General features: G+C 32.1%; 2 protein-coding genes across 3 annotated transcripts; one reads left to right on the forward strand and one right to left on the reverse strand.

The window, feature by feature from the left end:
- Window positions 1-458: 458 nt before the first annotated feature.
- On the forward strand, window positions 459-8,390 carry LOC128159845 (uncharacterized). Of its 2 annotated transcripts, none has more exons than XR_008240190.1 (7): window positions 459-541; window positions 1,699-1,789; window positions 2,162-2,345; window positions 2,555-2,665; window positions 3,893-3,959; window positions 4,799-4,983; window positions 5,318-6,299. XR_008240190.1 is itself a non-coding variant. In XM_052823054.1 (7 exons), exons 3-7 carry the CDS (start codon window positions 2,207-2,209, stop codon window positions 7,049-7,051), a joined length of 1,062 nt encoding a protein of 353 aa, XP_052679014.1. In that variant the 5' UTR covers window positions 459-541; window positions 1,699-1,789; window positions 2,162-2,206; the 3' UTR covers window positions 7,052-8,390. The 2 variants fall into 2 exon arrangements, 1 of the variants encoding a protein (XP_052679014.1); XM_052823054.1 differs by lacking the exon at window positions 5,318-6,299 and adding an exon at window positions 6,492-8,390.
- Window positions 8,391-8,511: 121 nt separating this feature from the next.
- On the reverse strand, window positions 8,512-14,747 carry LOC128159844 (uncharacterized). The gene is made up of 3 exons (XM_052823053.1): window positions 14,331-14,747; window positions 13,292-13,507; window positions 8,512-10,558 (listed from the first exon to the last, which is right to left on the reverse strand). The coding sequence occupies exons 1-3, from the start codon at window positions 14,704-14,706 to the stop codon at window positions 9,828-9,830; spliced, it is 1,323 nt and encodes a 440-aa protein (XP_052679013.1). The 5' UTR covers window positions 14,707-14,747; the 3' UTR covers window positions 8,512-9,827.
- Window positions 14,748-15,388: the final 641 nt, after the last annotated feature.

A 15,388-nucleotide genomic window follows, 5' to 3' on the forward strand; every position in this document is an offset into this window, starting at 1 on the left:
TCAGAAATTGAACTAAGTACATGTTTGTGGTTACCAGAATGCATCGCCAAGGTTTGACTATTGTATGATATTATTTTGGAGCTGCTAGAATTAGAAAATACACATGTTGGGTAAAATATACTGAGATACAAATGTATATACATGTAGTAGGTAATGAAAGTAATAAAAAAAAAAAGACTTGTACATGATGGGATCTTAGAAGTACAAAGTGTTTTACACTGTCAATTGCATGTAATAATTCTAAAAGTTAAGTTATTGTGTTTTCAATTTTATATCAATTATCATAAGCTAAACAATCATAAATGTAAGACAAGAGCATGTACTTTTATGATTATGCTCTCTTTAATATTTATTGCACCTTGGAATCATTTCATAAAAACATTGAAGACCATGAAACAAGCTTTAGTTTACATGAGTCATATTGAGCCAGATCGGATAACGTACGTCATCCATAAATCAAATAACCAGTAAAAAGCTCATTTTACGGTTTTCCATCTTCAGTTTACTTTCGGTTTTAATGAAAACAAAGAACGGATATTAGGTTAGTAAAATATAGAAACTTTTTTTTTTTGTTTTGGTTTGGTTTGAACACTGGTAAAATTCACAATGCATTGGCAATTACACATCTTATTAAGAAAAGTAAGATTTTTAATGAAAATAAAGCGCCATTTTCCTATTGATTGTATCACACATCACTGACACATTCGTAGTGAAAGATTACGCAATCAATTTTGTTTGCTAAGTTTAACAACTACTTTTTAAATGGAGTTTACGTTTTCCTTGTTAACTGGATTGCACATACGCTTTATTCTCTATATAATTTAAAGTGTGATGTTTCACTTGTTCAGCTTTGTCCTATCAATCATTACATTTTTTTTTCAATTTAAAAGTTTGTGCATACCACAAAATCTAGGTCAGACAATGAAAATAAAAAATAACAACTGTTTTTGTTTTTACCGACATTATTTTTGTTTTCTTTCAGATTTTCTGACACAAACGTTAACGCATAAAGAGCATAAACTATGTTCATTTTTCATATCGGACATTTCAAGTTATCTTCTGTAATAAGAATTTAATGTTTTGATAAACAACGAATCATAAAATAGTAAAAACAAGTGTTCCCGAACAGTATTTTGCCATTATCAACACCTAGTTTTTAACGGAAGCTATGTTAAGTTTTGAGAGGAGGGAGGTGCAGGTAGATTTTAACTGTATTGATAGTATAATTCAATATCTGATAAAGAAGTTAACTTCGCCTTGTTATGTTTCATAGTCATGCACAGTTAGGCATGGCACTGGCCTTAATATCATGAAGTGTATGAAAGGGACATGCTCATAATTGAGCTTTAAGATTCTAAATTTTGACAACAAAGACCTAGTATCATTAAAGTTTGTTGATTAGTTGATACTTCTTGCCTCCTCAAAATACATATGTATGTTTACTATAAATTGTTAAATAATACCTGTAAGGGTAAAAAGAGGCCTAATTGGTACTATTATAGTACCAATTAGGCCTCTTTTTACCCTTAGAGGTTAAATATCATCTATTCATAGGTGCATCTTCTCACAAAGATCTGTTGAATCCAGCGTAAGTCACTAGGAATTTTTGCTGGTTATTCAATCAATCATAACAACGTGTATAGGCCCCTTTGACCTTTTATTGTTAATTTTTAACTGATTCACATTTTCCATTTACAGAAAAAACACTCAAACATTCTGGAAATGGGGCTTATGATTATCCCATGTTTTTCTGATTATTAAAGCATTTGAGTTGGCAACAGGAAACCCGGTAAGTGCAGTTACTGATAAACACTCTCAAAATTCCGGATCTCTCAAAAATATTTTTGAATTTGATAAAACAAGATTGCGATCGAGAACTCATGAAAGTCAAATCGAATTTAAATTGTTTTATAATTATTCAATAATTCTTCTAAAATTTACTCTCCTTGTTTAAACAAAGTAATATTATTTGTTAGAAAAAATTTGATTTGTTCCTTTCATGTGTATTAGTTTTTAAAATTGTTAAATAAAATTATTAGTTTACTTTGTTTATTTCTCTGTCACATATTTGCAAAATTATTCTTTATTAAAAAGAGGCATATGTCTATATGTTTAACAAACATTATTAAACATTCTATAGCTAAAATTTAATTAATCATAGAGATATTCCTACCGGTTTGAAGTATACCCGGTGGACAAATGTCCCATGAACTCATCTGAATTTGAGATAGCGGCAAAAAGAAGAAATTGTACAAAAGAAACACGATACCTGTGTGCTCCTGATAAATACCTGTCAAATCTAATAGAATTCTGTTCGGACACCTCAAAATCACTTTTTGGAGAAGGTAACGTAATGTTTAGTATCTCTATTATGATGATAATGATGATGATATTAGAAAGAATACTAATTTTAAAAACACCTGCCAAATTGAAATATATTATTTACGCAAATATCTGTAAAATTACAATATCGATTTGAAAAATTATCTTAGCTTTAACAATTAAATTTCATGTCTACGTACAAATGTTACATCATTAGCATAATGTTTGACAGGTAACTGTATACGACTTGATGGTACAGGTGACCTTAACCATTATAGCTGTGTAAAAAGTTTCACTAGTGGCTGTCCAACGACACCATACACCGATGATGAAATATATACATGTAAGTCTACTTTTGCATTTAAAAATATTAATAATACGGTCGAGTAGAATTTTAACAAAACAGTAAACATTCTGCTGGAAAAAGAATGAATATCAGAGTTATACATCGTAATTATTTTACAAACTTGGATTTAACCACAGTCTGTAACCATAAAAATGGATTGTCAAAACAACTGTGAGGTATGTATATCCATATCATAACACAATGATTGACTCTAAACTTCTCAAAGAGGCATTGTAAAGATAAAAAAGGATTTTAAAAAAATGAACTTTCATCTCAAGTTGTTACCATTCTTCTTTAAAACTGACATTGTAAACCCCATTTAAATAGACGCTGTGTATAAACAAGTAACAATTTTAAATATCACTTTATTATCTTTTAAACTTCTTGAATGTGTAGCCTGTGAATTACGCATTTATACTTTATGGCTTTTGGAAAACAACATCTTGAGTACGATTTTGCTTGCATGCAGTATGAAGAAAAATTCAGACGCCAACATTCAATGCAAAAGCTCTCGTGGTTTTTTTTCAATGGTCATTCTGACTTTTACTAAAGACTATTACTAAATCGAAAAAAGTTGCCATTAATATGAAGCACATGTTGAAAAATAAAAACTTTTTTTGTTTTTAGGTTTTATCATGGGCAATTGGTTTCAATCGGTATTGTTTGTTTTCTGTGTTATTATTAAGAGGGTGTATCGGTTACGAAATGTTGAAAAATTTGTAGAATTGTATTTCAGACTATCCTATTCATCTAAAACTAAAACGTTTTGTAAGTGTATTTGTGGTACTTATTTGCATACATTTGATTTTAAAATTCTTACTTATATTATATTGTTCATGTATGTAAAAATCATGCAAATTAAGAGAAAACCCCCCGAAAAATCGTTATCCTATATACATACCAACACCCAATAAGGATTTAAATAAATGTTGTTAAACCATTCAATTAAAAACAGGAAGATTATATCGAGTAGACTTGTGAAGAGCTAATTCGTAATTATCTTACATTTTATACCGGAAAATTGGTCCCACTGAACCAAATAAGGTTTTAACCAAAAACAACTTTAGATAAGAAATATATTTTAAACCTTTGTTGTAGATTATGACAAAGCAATTTTTAAATGAATTACATTAGAAATTATGTCCCATACAATATTATTAATCAAAGTTTCTGCTATATGATTTGATTACATACATGACATTATCAACTTAATTTTTTTAACAGACCCAACGTGCCTAGCGATCAACAGAAATTTGAATTGTTTTGTAGCAGAAAAAGACTGCATTGAAGGGTATTTCGAATTTTAAAAAAATCAATTAGAACTGCTTGCATTAGCCTTAATTTTTCTTTTTTTTCCTTACGTTTGTTGCCAATAATTATTGTTATCCTTGTGCATCTGTATTACGCCATCCAGTTATTCTATTTTGTCTGCGATAGATTTTTAAAAACTTTTTGCTTTGCTTGTTAGACATTTAGCTTGTTATTTTATTATTTATTCCTTTACACAGTATTGAGAGGGCTGGATGGTTGTGACCTTTAGAAGAAGAGATCTGTATAAAGATAAAGTAAAACATAATTCTAAATTAAAGGCTAAACTTTATGGAAATTTACTTAATTACAGTCATAGGGTACATCTCATGGTTACTTTATGGACCATCCAGCATCCTTAAATTGCTTGATTGACAAATTACATGTATATTAATTGAAAGAAAATTAGTTTGATAAATACTTATTACCTTTGCATCTTGTCCTAAGCTACCTTCCGTTGATAGTTTTTATTTTGATGAATAAAATATGAAAGTTTTTTAAACTTTGCTACTTGACGTTGTAAGCTATTTAAGAAATTGTAAATTATAGGTTTCATTGATTTACTCAACCATATAATGCTACTTAAAGAACATAATACAATAACGAGAATACACTTCTTAGAGGCACTTCTTGAAATTGTATGCAAGAATAGAACAAAGAACAAAATTTACAACGGTTGTAACATGTAAAATGGAGAACGATATAAAAAGCATGTAGAGAGACTATCCGACTTCATCATAATTTCATAAATTTACGTACAAAAATTATTTGATGTTACTATAATGTATGATGTATGACCAAGTAATTTGATAACATTTGTAGATTATCTCCAACAACTGATATATACGTGAATAGTTCTGAAACAGGAAATGGAGAATTGAAAGAAAAAGCAGTTCGCCGTAATACAAATGTCATATTACTCATCGTCATAATCGTTTCTCTGATATTAACGGTAGGGATACCTGGGATAATGATAATCTTCTACAAAAGACGAAAAAAGCATGAAGGTAATATTTATGTATATTTGAAGCACAAAAAAATAACCAACGAGACAAGAACAACAAAATATTGTTATTATTTGGAAACTCTTAACTTAAATAGGGACAACAGATAAAGTATTAAAAATATAATCTTCTTGAGAATATTTCTTATTTAATTTTGCAAAATGAAATTATATATGTATGCATATAACCTAGGAGATATTTGTATAGTCTGATTGAAGTAGTACTAATAATGTTTATTTACCAAGCATTATTAAAAATAAATATAACCTTACCGTTCGTACTGATATGGCCATTCTTTAAGGTGAGAAATATTTATTTTTTATTATCGCACTCCTAGTCAGGTGCAGACCAGCAAATGATTGATAAAGAACGGGAGTTTACAAAAGCACGCTCCACAAAATGCCAAATTGTTGAGGCATCCATTCTGTTCATCAGAAAGGACATAATAAAATAATTAATTGAACAATAAAGCTAGAAAAAATGCTTAATTAGCAATAAAATAAGATGATTAATTTAAAACTTCAAGGTCATAATTTTTATTCATCGCCTAAAGCTAAGCCTATTAAATAGAAAGGGTCGTTTAAATAATTGAGATACGTTTTTATAAACGATACTAAGATTCTAGGTAATAGTAAGACCATATGAAGACAAATCTTCGTCATGAAGAATGGTCGGAGCGGAGCAAAGCAAAGCGTAACCCACTTTTCTTAACGGGGATTTCTCTTCATATAATCTTACTGTCTTAGAAGACAACCCAAGCCAATAAAATCAAAGATTTGAGGAAAATACACCACCCCTATTGTGTCCAAATATTGACATGTAAGGAGCCCGTTGTATTTATTGACATGAAAATCGAACAAGTCATGCGTATTTTTAACGTGGACGTCCAACCAAGTCATGTTAGAATGAATATGATTTGAAGGATTTTGGTTTCAAAAAAATTAGATATTGATATTGAGTTAATGTGTTAAATGTTTACAGATAATTAAAAATAAACCTTAAATCTGTACAAGGTAACTAAATACATGAAAAGGCGTGTTCTCTCTTCAATAAATATATAATTTGTCGAAAACTTTGCCCGAACATTCTTAAAAGCATCGCTGGTATCTGATATAAAGGTGACCAAATTTGTGCAATTTAAATAGGAAAAGAATTTAATGTGTGAATTTTGCACGAATTCATTGTGATTTAAAATAATATCTTTCACAAGCAGCTTTTCTTTGATTTGTGTGTGTGTATGGGGGGTGGGGTACCTAAAGTCACGCAAAGAAGAGTTCCGAAACGCCTCTTTTCAAAGTCCTCAGTACTATAAAAATTCTTCACCACGAAGACTGTACTCTAAGCGAAAAATTTGGACAATAATTTGATTGGCTAAATAACTGGGTTATGTTCTAATTTCGTTAAAACAAATTTTAACTTCAACCTTCTTTTAAATTTCATCAAAAGTTTGATTTTCCAAAGACTTAAGAAGAGTATAACATCAAGATACTATGTATATGTATTTGTTTCAGAAGATAACTCAAACCATGGCTTATCTACATCACACCGTAAACCTGACGGTATACATACTAGAACAGTTTCATTTTCCAGGGAACTCGAGGGTGAAAATGAACAGTTGATAAGTGTACGAGCTGAAGCCGATCAAACAGATGGAGGCAAGCCAACAGAAGAACTGATCAAAGCTGGAGCTGATACATATCCATCGAACAATACTGAAACACCGCTGACAGCTGCATGTTTAAAGGGACAGTTTAACGAGGTTGAAAAATTGATTGAAATGGGGGCTAATGTCAATCAAAAGGATAGCGAAAAAACACCATTAACAACTGCATGTTATTTGGGACAGTTGGATTTAGTTGCGAAACTTATCGAAAACGGAGCTGATACCAATAAAAGAGATGGAAATGAAACACCACTGACAGCTGCATGTTATATGGGGCATTTAAGCGTAGTTGAAAAATTGATAGAACATGGGGCTAACGTCAATCAAAGAGACAAAACAGGTACACCTCTTGAGAGTGCTTATGGGCGATTTGAGTGTAGTTCGTGCGTTGATAAATGCAAAGGCTGAAACGCCAAAAATATATGAACATGATAGGGACTTTTGGAATTTGGTTGGGTGAAAAGACACAAATCGGCTTGAAAGCCAAACAATAACCGTAATTAAGAAAGTTAAACAAGATGGTGTTTTGTTTAAAATTATTCAGTTGTAATTACGCATCCAGTAAAATAAATATACAATAACTTTATTGTAAAACTGAGTACTGTAAATTCCTTATTTTACGCAAGTACTTAATTCCCCAATTCAGTGATTTACCATCAAATCGCGAGTGTCGAAATTTTATCATAGTTTTATGTAGTTTACATCACTGTCTCAAAATTAAAAGCGAGATTTTAGAATTCGCGAGACAGGCTTCTCGCGATTTTACGCGGATATTAATTCCAAGCGTTAAATTTGGAATTTACAGTATACAACTAGATAACATCTTTACAACAGGTTGTTAAATGGTTATTAGATAGTTGTTGTACGATAATAATTACATCGTTGATGTTTATTTATAAGTTGGTTGTTTTACATGTTGTTGTAGTATTGTAATTTTGTTGTTGTATTGTTCGCATTTTGTTTTTGTAAAGTGATAATTTAGTTGCTGTATGGTTATAACTTAGTTGTTGATTGTTGTAAAGTAATGAATTTAGTATAGCTGTTGTATTGTTAAAGGTGGTTTGTTGTATTGTTACTGTATGATATAGTTGTTGCATAGATGTAATTAATTTAGTTGTCGTATGGTTTGAATTCATATAATGTGTTGTTGGGTGTTACAACTGAGCTGTTGTATAGTTTTGTCTTAGTTGCTTTACTCAGGCATACTGTTAAAGAAAAAAGATGGATAGATAAGAGCACAGTTGCTATATATAATTTAAATTGAAAAAACTCATACTATTATGAAGATATCAACTTTTTAAAATTACGATAGATGAACGTAAAATCAACTTTAAAAGATAAAAAGAGAATTATAGGATAATTGTCTGGATATTAGTATCAAATATCATACGCTACAGTTGAATACCCAAAAGATTACATGTAGCAAACCAGTTGTATAATATTGTCAATTATTTTTGTGTTCTTAGAGATGATCATTACTTTAATTTTTCCCCTAAATGATGTTTTAAAAATTATCAACATATAGTGGGATACTATGCTATAGTCTTCTCCTTTCTTGAAGGCATTTGTTGCTTAGTATGTTATAACGAAAAAGCTTCATTTTCATTATTTATTCAAAATAATGGTTTCTTTAAAGTCATTATTGAGTATACTCTTTATATCATACACATGTATATGGGTTCTTGTTTTATTCCTAAAAATCTCATGTAGCATTTATTAGCATTTTTAATTTTTTTTTTCAGTTTATTTCAATGAGTTGTATGTTTCCTCATTATGAGACATATATATATATATATATATATATATATATATATATATATATATATATATATATATATATATATATATATATATATAGGGAGATGCTGGGCTTCATTGAAAACAACAAAACAAAATACGATCAATGCAATTTTTAATTAGGTATGTGTTATATTTTATGATATTTATAAATGGCATCATGATTTTATGATGACAATATCTTTTTCTAGTCTCTTTTACCCTCCTGGTGATGTATATATTTTACTTTTTGTCATTTACTTTGTAAATAAATGACTATTTAAAATTTGATACTTTTTGTTGCTGTCTTACTTATCAATACACCACAAGATATGGTCTGAGAAAAGACAAATATATGACTAAATTATCATAGCAGGGTCAATGGGTCCCTGACTAAGTTACAACTATGTACATTTTACCAATCAAACAAAATATAATAGTAAATCATCTCATAGGATTATGTGACAATATAAGCTTGGTAAAATATTTTTCAAAAATGATTAAGAAGTGTAATCTGAAAAATAAATATGCATTTGGAAAAGTAAAGAGAATATTCAAAGCACACTTTCAAATAAAACATATTTAGCATTAAAAAAATAGTGCCTGTTTGGGAGGGTAACAGTTGAAATGGACACCCCTAAAGAAAACCATTTTCAACCAAATCAAAGCAGACTAATCCATGCAGTAGTAAAGAAGTCTATGGGGTGGATTGTGTCTACAGATGGATGGACAGACAGACAGGGTGATTCCAATATACACCCCTAAACTTTGTTTGGGGGGGGAGGAGGGGGGGGGATAAAGAATGTGCTTGCAACTAAACAGAGAGACTTGTGCAAGCATGGTATTTACATGCACATATATTACTGTACACCATTCATGATTCATACTTTTTTTAAAATGGATACATGAAAACAATTTATGTTAAACCTTGAATTGCCCAGGAGGCCTCAATTAATGATGATTTTTCAGAAGACTGCATGTGTGTTTTAAAGCCAATTTGATGTAAAGGGATGATCTATATTGCAACTTTTAAAATTAAAAAAAAATCAAATTATACTTTACATAACTGTTGGACATTTTTGGTCATCTATGAATGATATTTTTAAAAACCAGTAAATCATGTTAATAGCTTTAAAGAAAGGATGTGCATATTATTTCGACTATAAACTGCTCTAAAATATTGGCATAGTATTAAGCCATCATAATAATATAACCATGTTAACATGATATTCGTAAAAAAATATTTTTTTGCATCTCTCGTACCACACTGAAGAACAGGTAGAAAAAGAACATGCAATACAATGAAAATACTGCTTAAGAAGCCAACAAATCAATTTGATAACCCTTTGTACAAAAGTTTTCCAAATCATATATTGTAACCTAGGCCAAAAAATGCCATTTGTAAACATTAATGTTCTCTTTGCTTTTTTTCAGCTTTTTTCCCTTTCTTTCTCATTTTTGTCAATACATCACTATGGTAATCAAAATCATAAATAAAATTTAAGGCATTTCCACATTTCATTTTCCTAAAGTCTTTTAATCTGTTTTTAGCATGACTATGAAAGTTCGATCTATTCAATTCGTATATATCTGCAAGGTCTTTAAATGTGAAAAATGTGAAGTTCAGAAACATCCAGATCTGGACAATGGATGGAATATGGAGACCATTAAATCCCCAAATTGGAATTCGATCCACACTCTGAAACAACACATCATTTTTTGGATCATAGAAAAGTGCAGTCACATGATCCAGAGTGCAACTAATAGTTGGTATAAGCCAACCAGATAATGCTGGTGTCTTATTGACTTGGGTGAAGGCGTTTGTTATAGTTTGTGCAATAAGCTGGTCCATTGCTTTCATTGATTTGTCCTCTTTGTGCTGTGAAGTCATACTAAGGGTGTCTCCTTCTTCTGTGTCATTGTTTTCCATGCAGATTCTCTTTATTCTTGTTGGGCCTACCTCTTCTGCTGTAAAATCATCATCAAAAAAATCTGAAGGGTCGTCCTCCTCGCAATCATCCGGATAATCATCATGCTCGAAGTGTTTGGTTTCCTCTTTCGATGGGCATTCCAAGAGTGAAGCTGCTACATTCTGATTCAAAATAATATCTACATAACCATGCCAAGTCTCTGGTGAACCTGCAAAGGGTAAATAAAAAAAGTCAATATCCCTACCTCTAAAAACAGAACAAACATATATTTTTAGCTAAAAGTTATCACTCTTTTAATTCCCTCCTCCTATTGGTCTTCAAGAAGAGAAGAATATGAAAATGTGAAAATGTAGCGATGTCTGCTCTACTCACATGAAGTCACAATGCCTAGACTAATCATGTGACCTTAATTGTAATGAATAAAGAGATAGTCGAATCTAACTATGCACGTTTCTAATGAATCTGACAGTAAAATTGTGTGAAATTGTGATCATGCTTTTGGCTTTGCCCGACACAGACAACCACACCGTAGAATATAAATGTTAAAACATGCATACTAAAGGGTAAAATATTTGATTCATTCTTTTATCACGATGCATCCATTTGGTTAATCAAAATATAATTTTCATCATTATGAAACGTATTATACCTGTGTGTTTTTTTAATTCAAATGCAGAAGTAATTTTTTTGCATTCCATAAGTGCTGGTCATAGAGAGAAATGGACAAATGTAGGAGAGGACGCTTTATTCTTATGCAGTTGTTTGCTTCAACCACTCCATCATGCACCAGATTCACAAGTACCCATTACTTTGAAAGCACTCAGCTTTGATGGGCTTGGATGCAGACACAACTTTATTGCCAGATGTCCCCATTTGTCAGACTAAAGTGAATGCCTAAATGCACTCACCCCCCCCCCCCCCCCCCCCCCATGCAAGGGTTTTCTTTGAACCTTGCTTAAAGGGCTGAAAAGGACACCATATATACACACACATGCACAGCAGCAATGCTATATCCTCTTCGTAACACGCTGCGCGAGGGGATAATAAATGTATCCATGAATATCAACACAGTTTTAATTAAAGCAGTTTACTTCACTTCAAAATATGGCACTGCGCCTTTGAAATAAACCAAAATGTCAATCTTCAAAGTTAAGACATCAATGAAGAATATGGGTTTTGAAAAATGTTGAGAGAATTGTCAAATGTACATGTACATGTATGTGTCACATCTAAAGCAGGAAACTTATTATCAAAGAAGTTCACTTGAATCTTTACCTCAGGTAAAGTGTAAGGAATTACTAGCTGTCTGACCCCCTATGGTCTCCTGGGGCATGTTTAATGAATATAAATTTACATTTTTATCTAAGCAATCTAGAGAGCATTAGGTGTATATAATTGGGCAAGTAGTTTAAACTGTTAAAACATGTAATAGTATTACATGGCTCAAAATAAAATGCAATCAAACCTCATTATCTAAAACTCAATGGAACAGAGAAAAACCTTGAGATATATCCCAAGATTAAAGATATCGAGGTAATACTTAAACCACATTAAATCTGAGATCTGAGAAATCAAAGACTGACCTCCAAATCACTTTGACATATCCATGGTATTCTAGATATTGGTGTTTGAGAGCTATACTGAAGTTCAACAATACCGGTATTTGTTTTACCTCGGACTGAAATGTCAAACTTTCATTACTTTAAACATGATACGCGACTACCAAATATCTCAATGTATGTCTTGTGAGAATAAATATTTGGCAATATGGCCAACACTTTGCTGAATGATAAATCATTGACATTTCATAAAATTTAATACATAAATGTGTTCCTTAAGTTCTTCAAATATTTAGCATAGTTGCCCTCTGAAATTACTTTTAAATGAAGAAAAAAGTGAGCAAGCTCACATATCACACCTTCAGCTATTACTTGACAATGATCCACATAATAAATGGCAAGGTGTGCATTAATACACAAATTATTTGATAACAGGCATAACTCACAAAACAATTTCTGCAAATATGCACATCTACTCCTTTGTCTTCAACAACTAAGTCATTTTAAGGTCAAAAGGGTCAAAATTTCCAAAAAAATAATGGAATCAGAATTTCCTTGTAACATGCAAATCTACACGTTGTGTCCTAAATGCCTTATACAAAGTTTCACGATATTCTGTACAGTGGTTTAAAAGGAGTTGCCCTTACAAGAAAAACTGGATTGATGGACTGACTGACTAACTGACTGACTGACTGAGGGACCAGTCAAAAACATTAAACCCCTCGCAACTTTGCAAGAGGACAGACAGACAGACTGACTGACGGACCAGTCAAATTCAAAAACATTATACCCCTTGCAACCAACGTGGGGTATAATCAGAGTAGTTGCCCTTTGAATTGCTGTCACATTATCACATTATTGAGTCTGGAGCTGATTAAAATGGCAGCATCAAGATCTGCACTAATCACTGCAGAGGGAAGGGAGAAAATGATTAAATAGCAACAATTGTTAATTAAATTTTATTAAGTGAACGAGAGTGCAGGGTATATTTTCAAAGACATTTTGAAAGGTAAGAATGAGATTTTGAAAATCTCAGCTGATAAGCAAGACCATTTTTACATGGAGTTTTGAAAATCATCACTTCTTGTGTAATAAATGTCTCACTTGATAGTCCTTCAGAAAACAAAACACTTACATGTATTAGGTCTGACTGACGACAGAAATATATTGGGTTAATCAATCTCATGAATGGAGAGGTGAGGGCCGAGCCATCTATGAGATTGATTAACCTGATAAATTTCTGTAGTCTGTCGCTTCGCCATCTATGAGTTTGATCAACCCAATATATTTCCATAGACAGTCAGTAACAAACCTTATAAGTACTATAGTAATATTATGGGTGGGATAAAATTGCTGTAAGACAACTGGACACATGTACCTACCTAATGCTGTGCATCCACTGTTCATCAATGCCTTGCAATTTTCCTTTTCACATGGACAATACATGCATCTTGGGAGGTTTTCTGATCTATTATCTATCACATAATCATTGCCTGCAATCAAGGGAGAGAACAGATGTTGTGCCATCACAGCTGTCAATGTTGCTGTATCCCCTACTACTTTCATATCAGACAAAGCTTCTTGGTGATGCTTTTTATCTGTTAAAAACAAGAGGCAAATAAATCACATCAGTCAACCAACCAGACTTAATGTTCAGTTAATGATATCACCTATTTGAATATGTGGTGTTGCGTATAACTTTTAATTTGATAACAAGCTGATATATTAGATACCACTCATTTGAATAAACTGTGATATCACCTATTCAAATAGGTGATAACACCTTTTTAATTTGAAAAGGTGATTTTAGATATCGTCTATTTGAACAGGCGATATCACCTTTTAGATTTAAAAAAAAAGATACAGACCCTTTTACAATAACTGCGGTACTGCTCTCTTAATTGCAAGGCATATTGATAAATTTTGGCGGAAATTCAGTTGGTAGATTATTAAATAACATTATATGAGAGATTAAACAACTGACGTTACGTATGTATTATTAGATATCTGAATCGATCGTCTGTGATATTATAACCTATTAATTTGAATGGGTGCATGATCTGCAGAACTTAACTGGCGTGCGACCAGTTTTCGCCAAGTACCATTTCTCGCCAGTACATTGTGACGTCATTTTTCGAATATAGGCCTAATTTTATGTGTACTGCTGATGAAATAATGTCACAATGTACTGGCGAGAAATGGTACTCGGCAAGAAATGGTCGCATGCCAGTATTAAAATGACGATAAATACTCATAATAACAGTGTCTCATACATTTTCTATAGATGATACCTGATAGAATAAATATTCAACAATATGATACTTACACATGTAATAACCAAGAAATTAAATAAGGATTCATTCTTTTAGTGGATGTAGGCTATGCCTGTCCACTTTTCAAAAGAGAATACTTTTTACCCACCACGAAGAAATTTCAACATTGCTAGAACAGCTGGCTTGCACTCTTCAGGCACTGCACATATACCGTGATCAATCAATTCTTTCACCATCTCTGTATTAAACAGTTGGTCATATGCAACAATGGTGTATCCAACATCGGTGTTGCCTACGTCCAGCTCCTCAAAAGTCTCTGCACTGTAAGCTTTTTCTTTGGACAGTTCTAAATACATTGACTGTAAAACAACATCTGCGTTTACAAAGGGGACCGGTTTCAAGACGTTACAAGTTTCAATTACAAGATTCGCAAAATCATAGAATTCAAGATCTTTCAATGCTGTCCTTAAAAGTTTTTCTTCTACAGATCCTTCGAAGGTCTTCAACTCTCTAGAAACTGACATTTTGGTCTCCGCGCTATTTGACGGGAACCTAGTCGTTTCGGCACCACGACATTTCGGCGCCTAATCGACAAGGTAGCAGGACGTTTCGACCCCTAAACGTATAGGTACTCCCAAAAGTTTGGGACAATTTATAGATATTTTTAATTTTCTTGGTTCGTTACACTTATACAAACAAACAATTTTCCTATATAAGAAAACGCACCAGATTTAATCAACATATGCATAAATACACTCGGTACTTTCGTCCACGATTTTTTTTAAGGTGGAATAACACATCGTCACAAAATGGCTCACCTCTAATCGAAACGACATTTTGTTTTATTTAAAGGATTTTGTCGACGTAACATTATTCCATAGTCGAGAGGACAACGTGTCGGACTTTTGATCCGTACATCCCGAGTTCGAATCCTGCACACAGGTGCTTGTAGACTGGACTGTGCACTACCCCCCCCCCCTTTCTATTTAAAAAAAAAAATTAATTTATTTTATTAATAATCGTTAACAACCCCTTATATATGTCTCCAGTCAAAAATTAACAGAAATATCACAACTCTGTGGCATTTTAATTGTATTCACACTCGTTTCCCCTATATATAAAAAGAGACGAGTGTGAATATAAAATGCCAGAGTTGTGATATTTCTGTTATTTTTCGACTGGAGACATATATAAGGGGTTGTTAAC

The sequence above is a fragment of the Crassostrea angulata genome, chromosome 8 (assembly GCF_025612915.1).
Source record: "Crassostrea angulata isolate pt1a10 chromosome 8, ASM2561291v2, whole genome shotgun sequence".
NCBI classification, from domain to species: domain Eukaryota; kingdom Metazoa; phylum Mollusca; class Bivalvia; order Ostreida; family Ostreidae; genus Magallana; species Magallana angulata.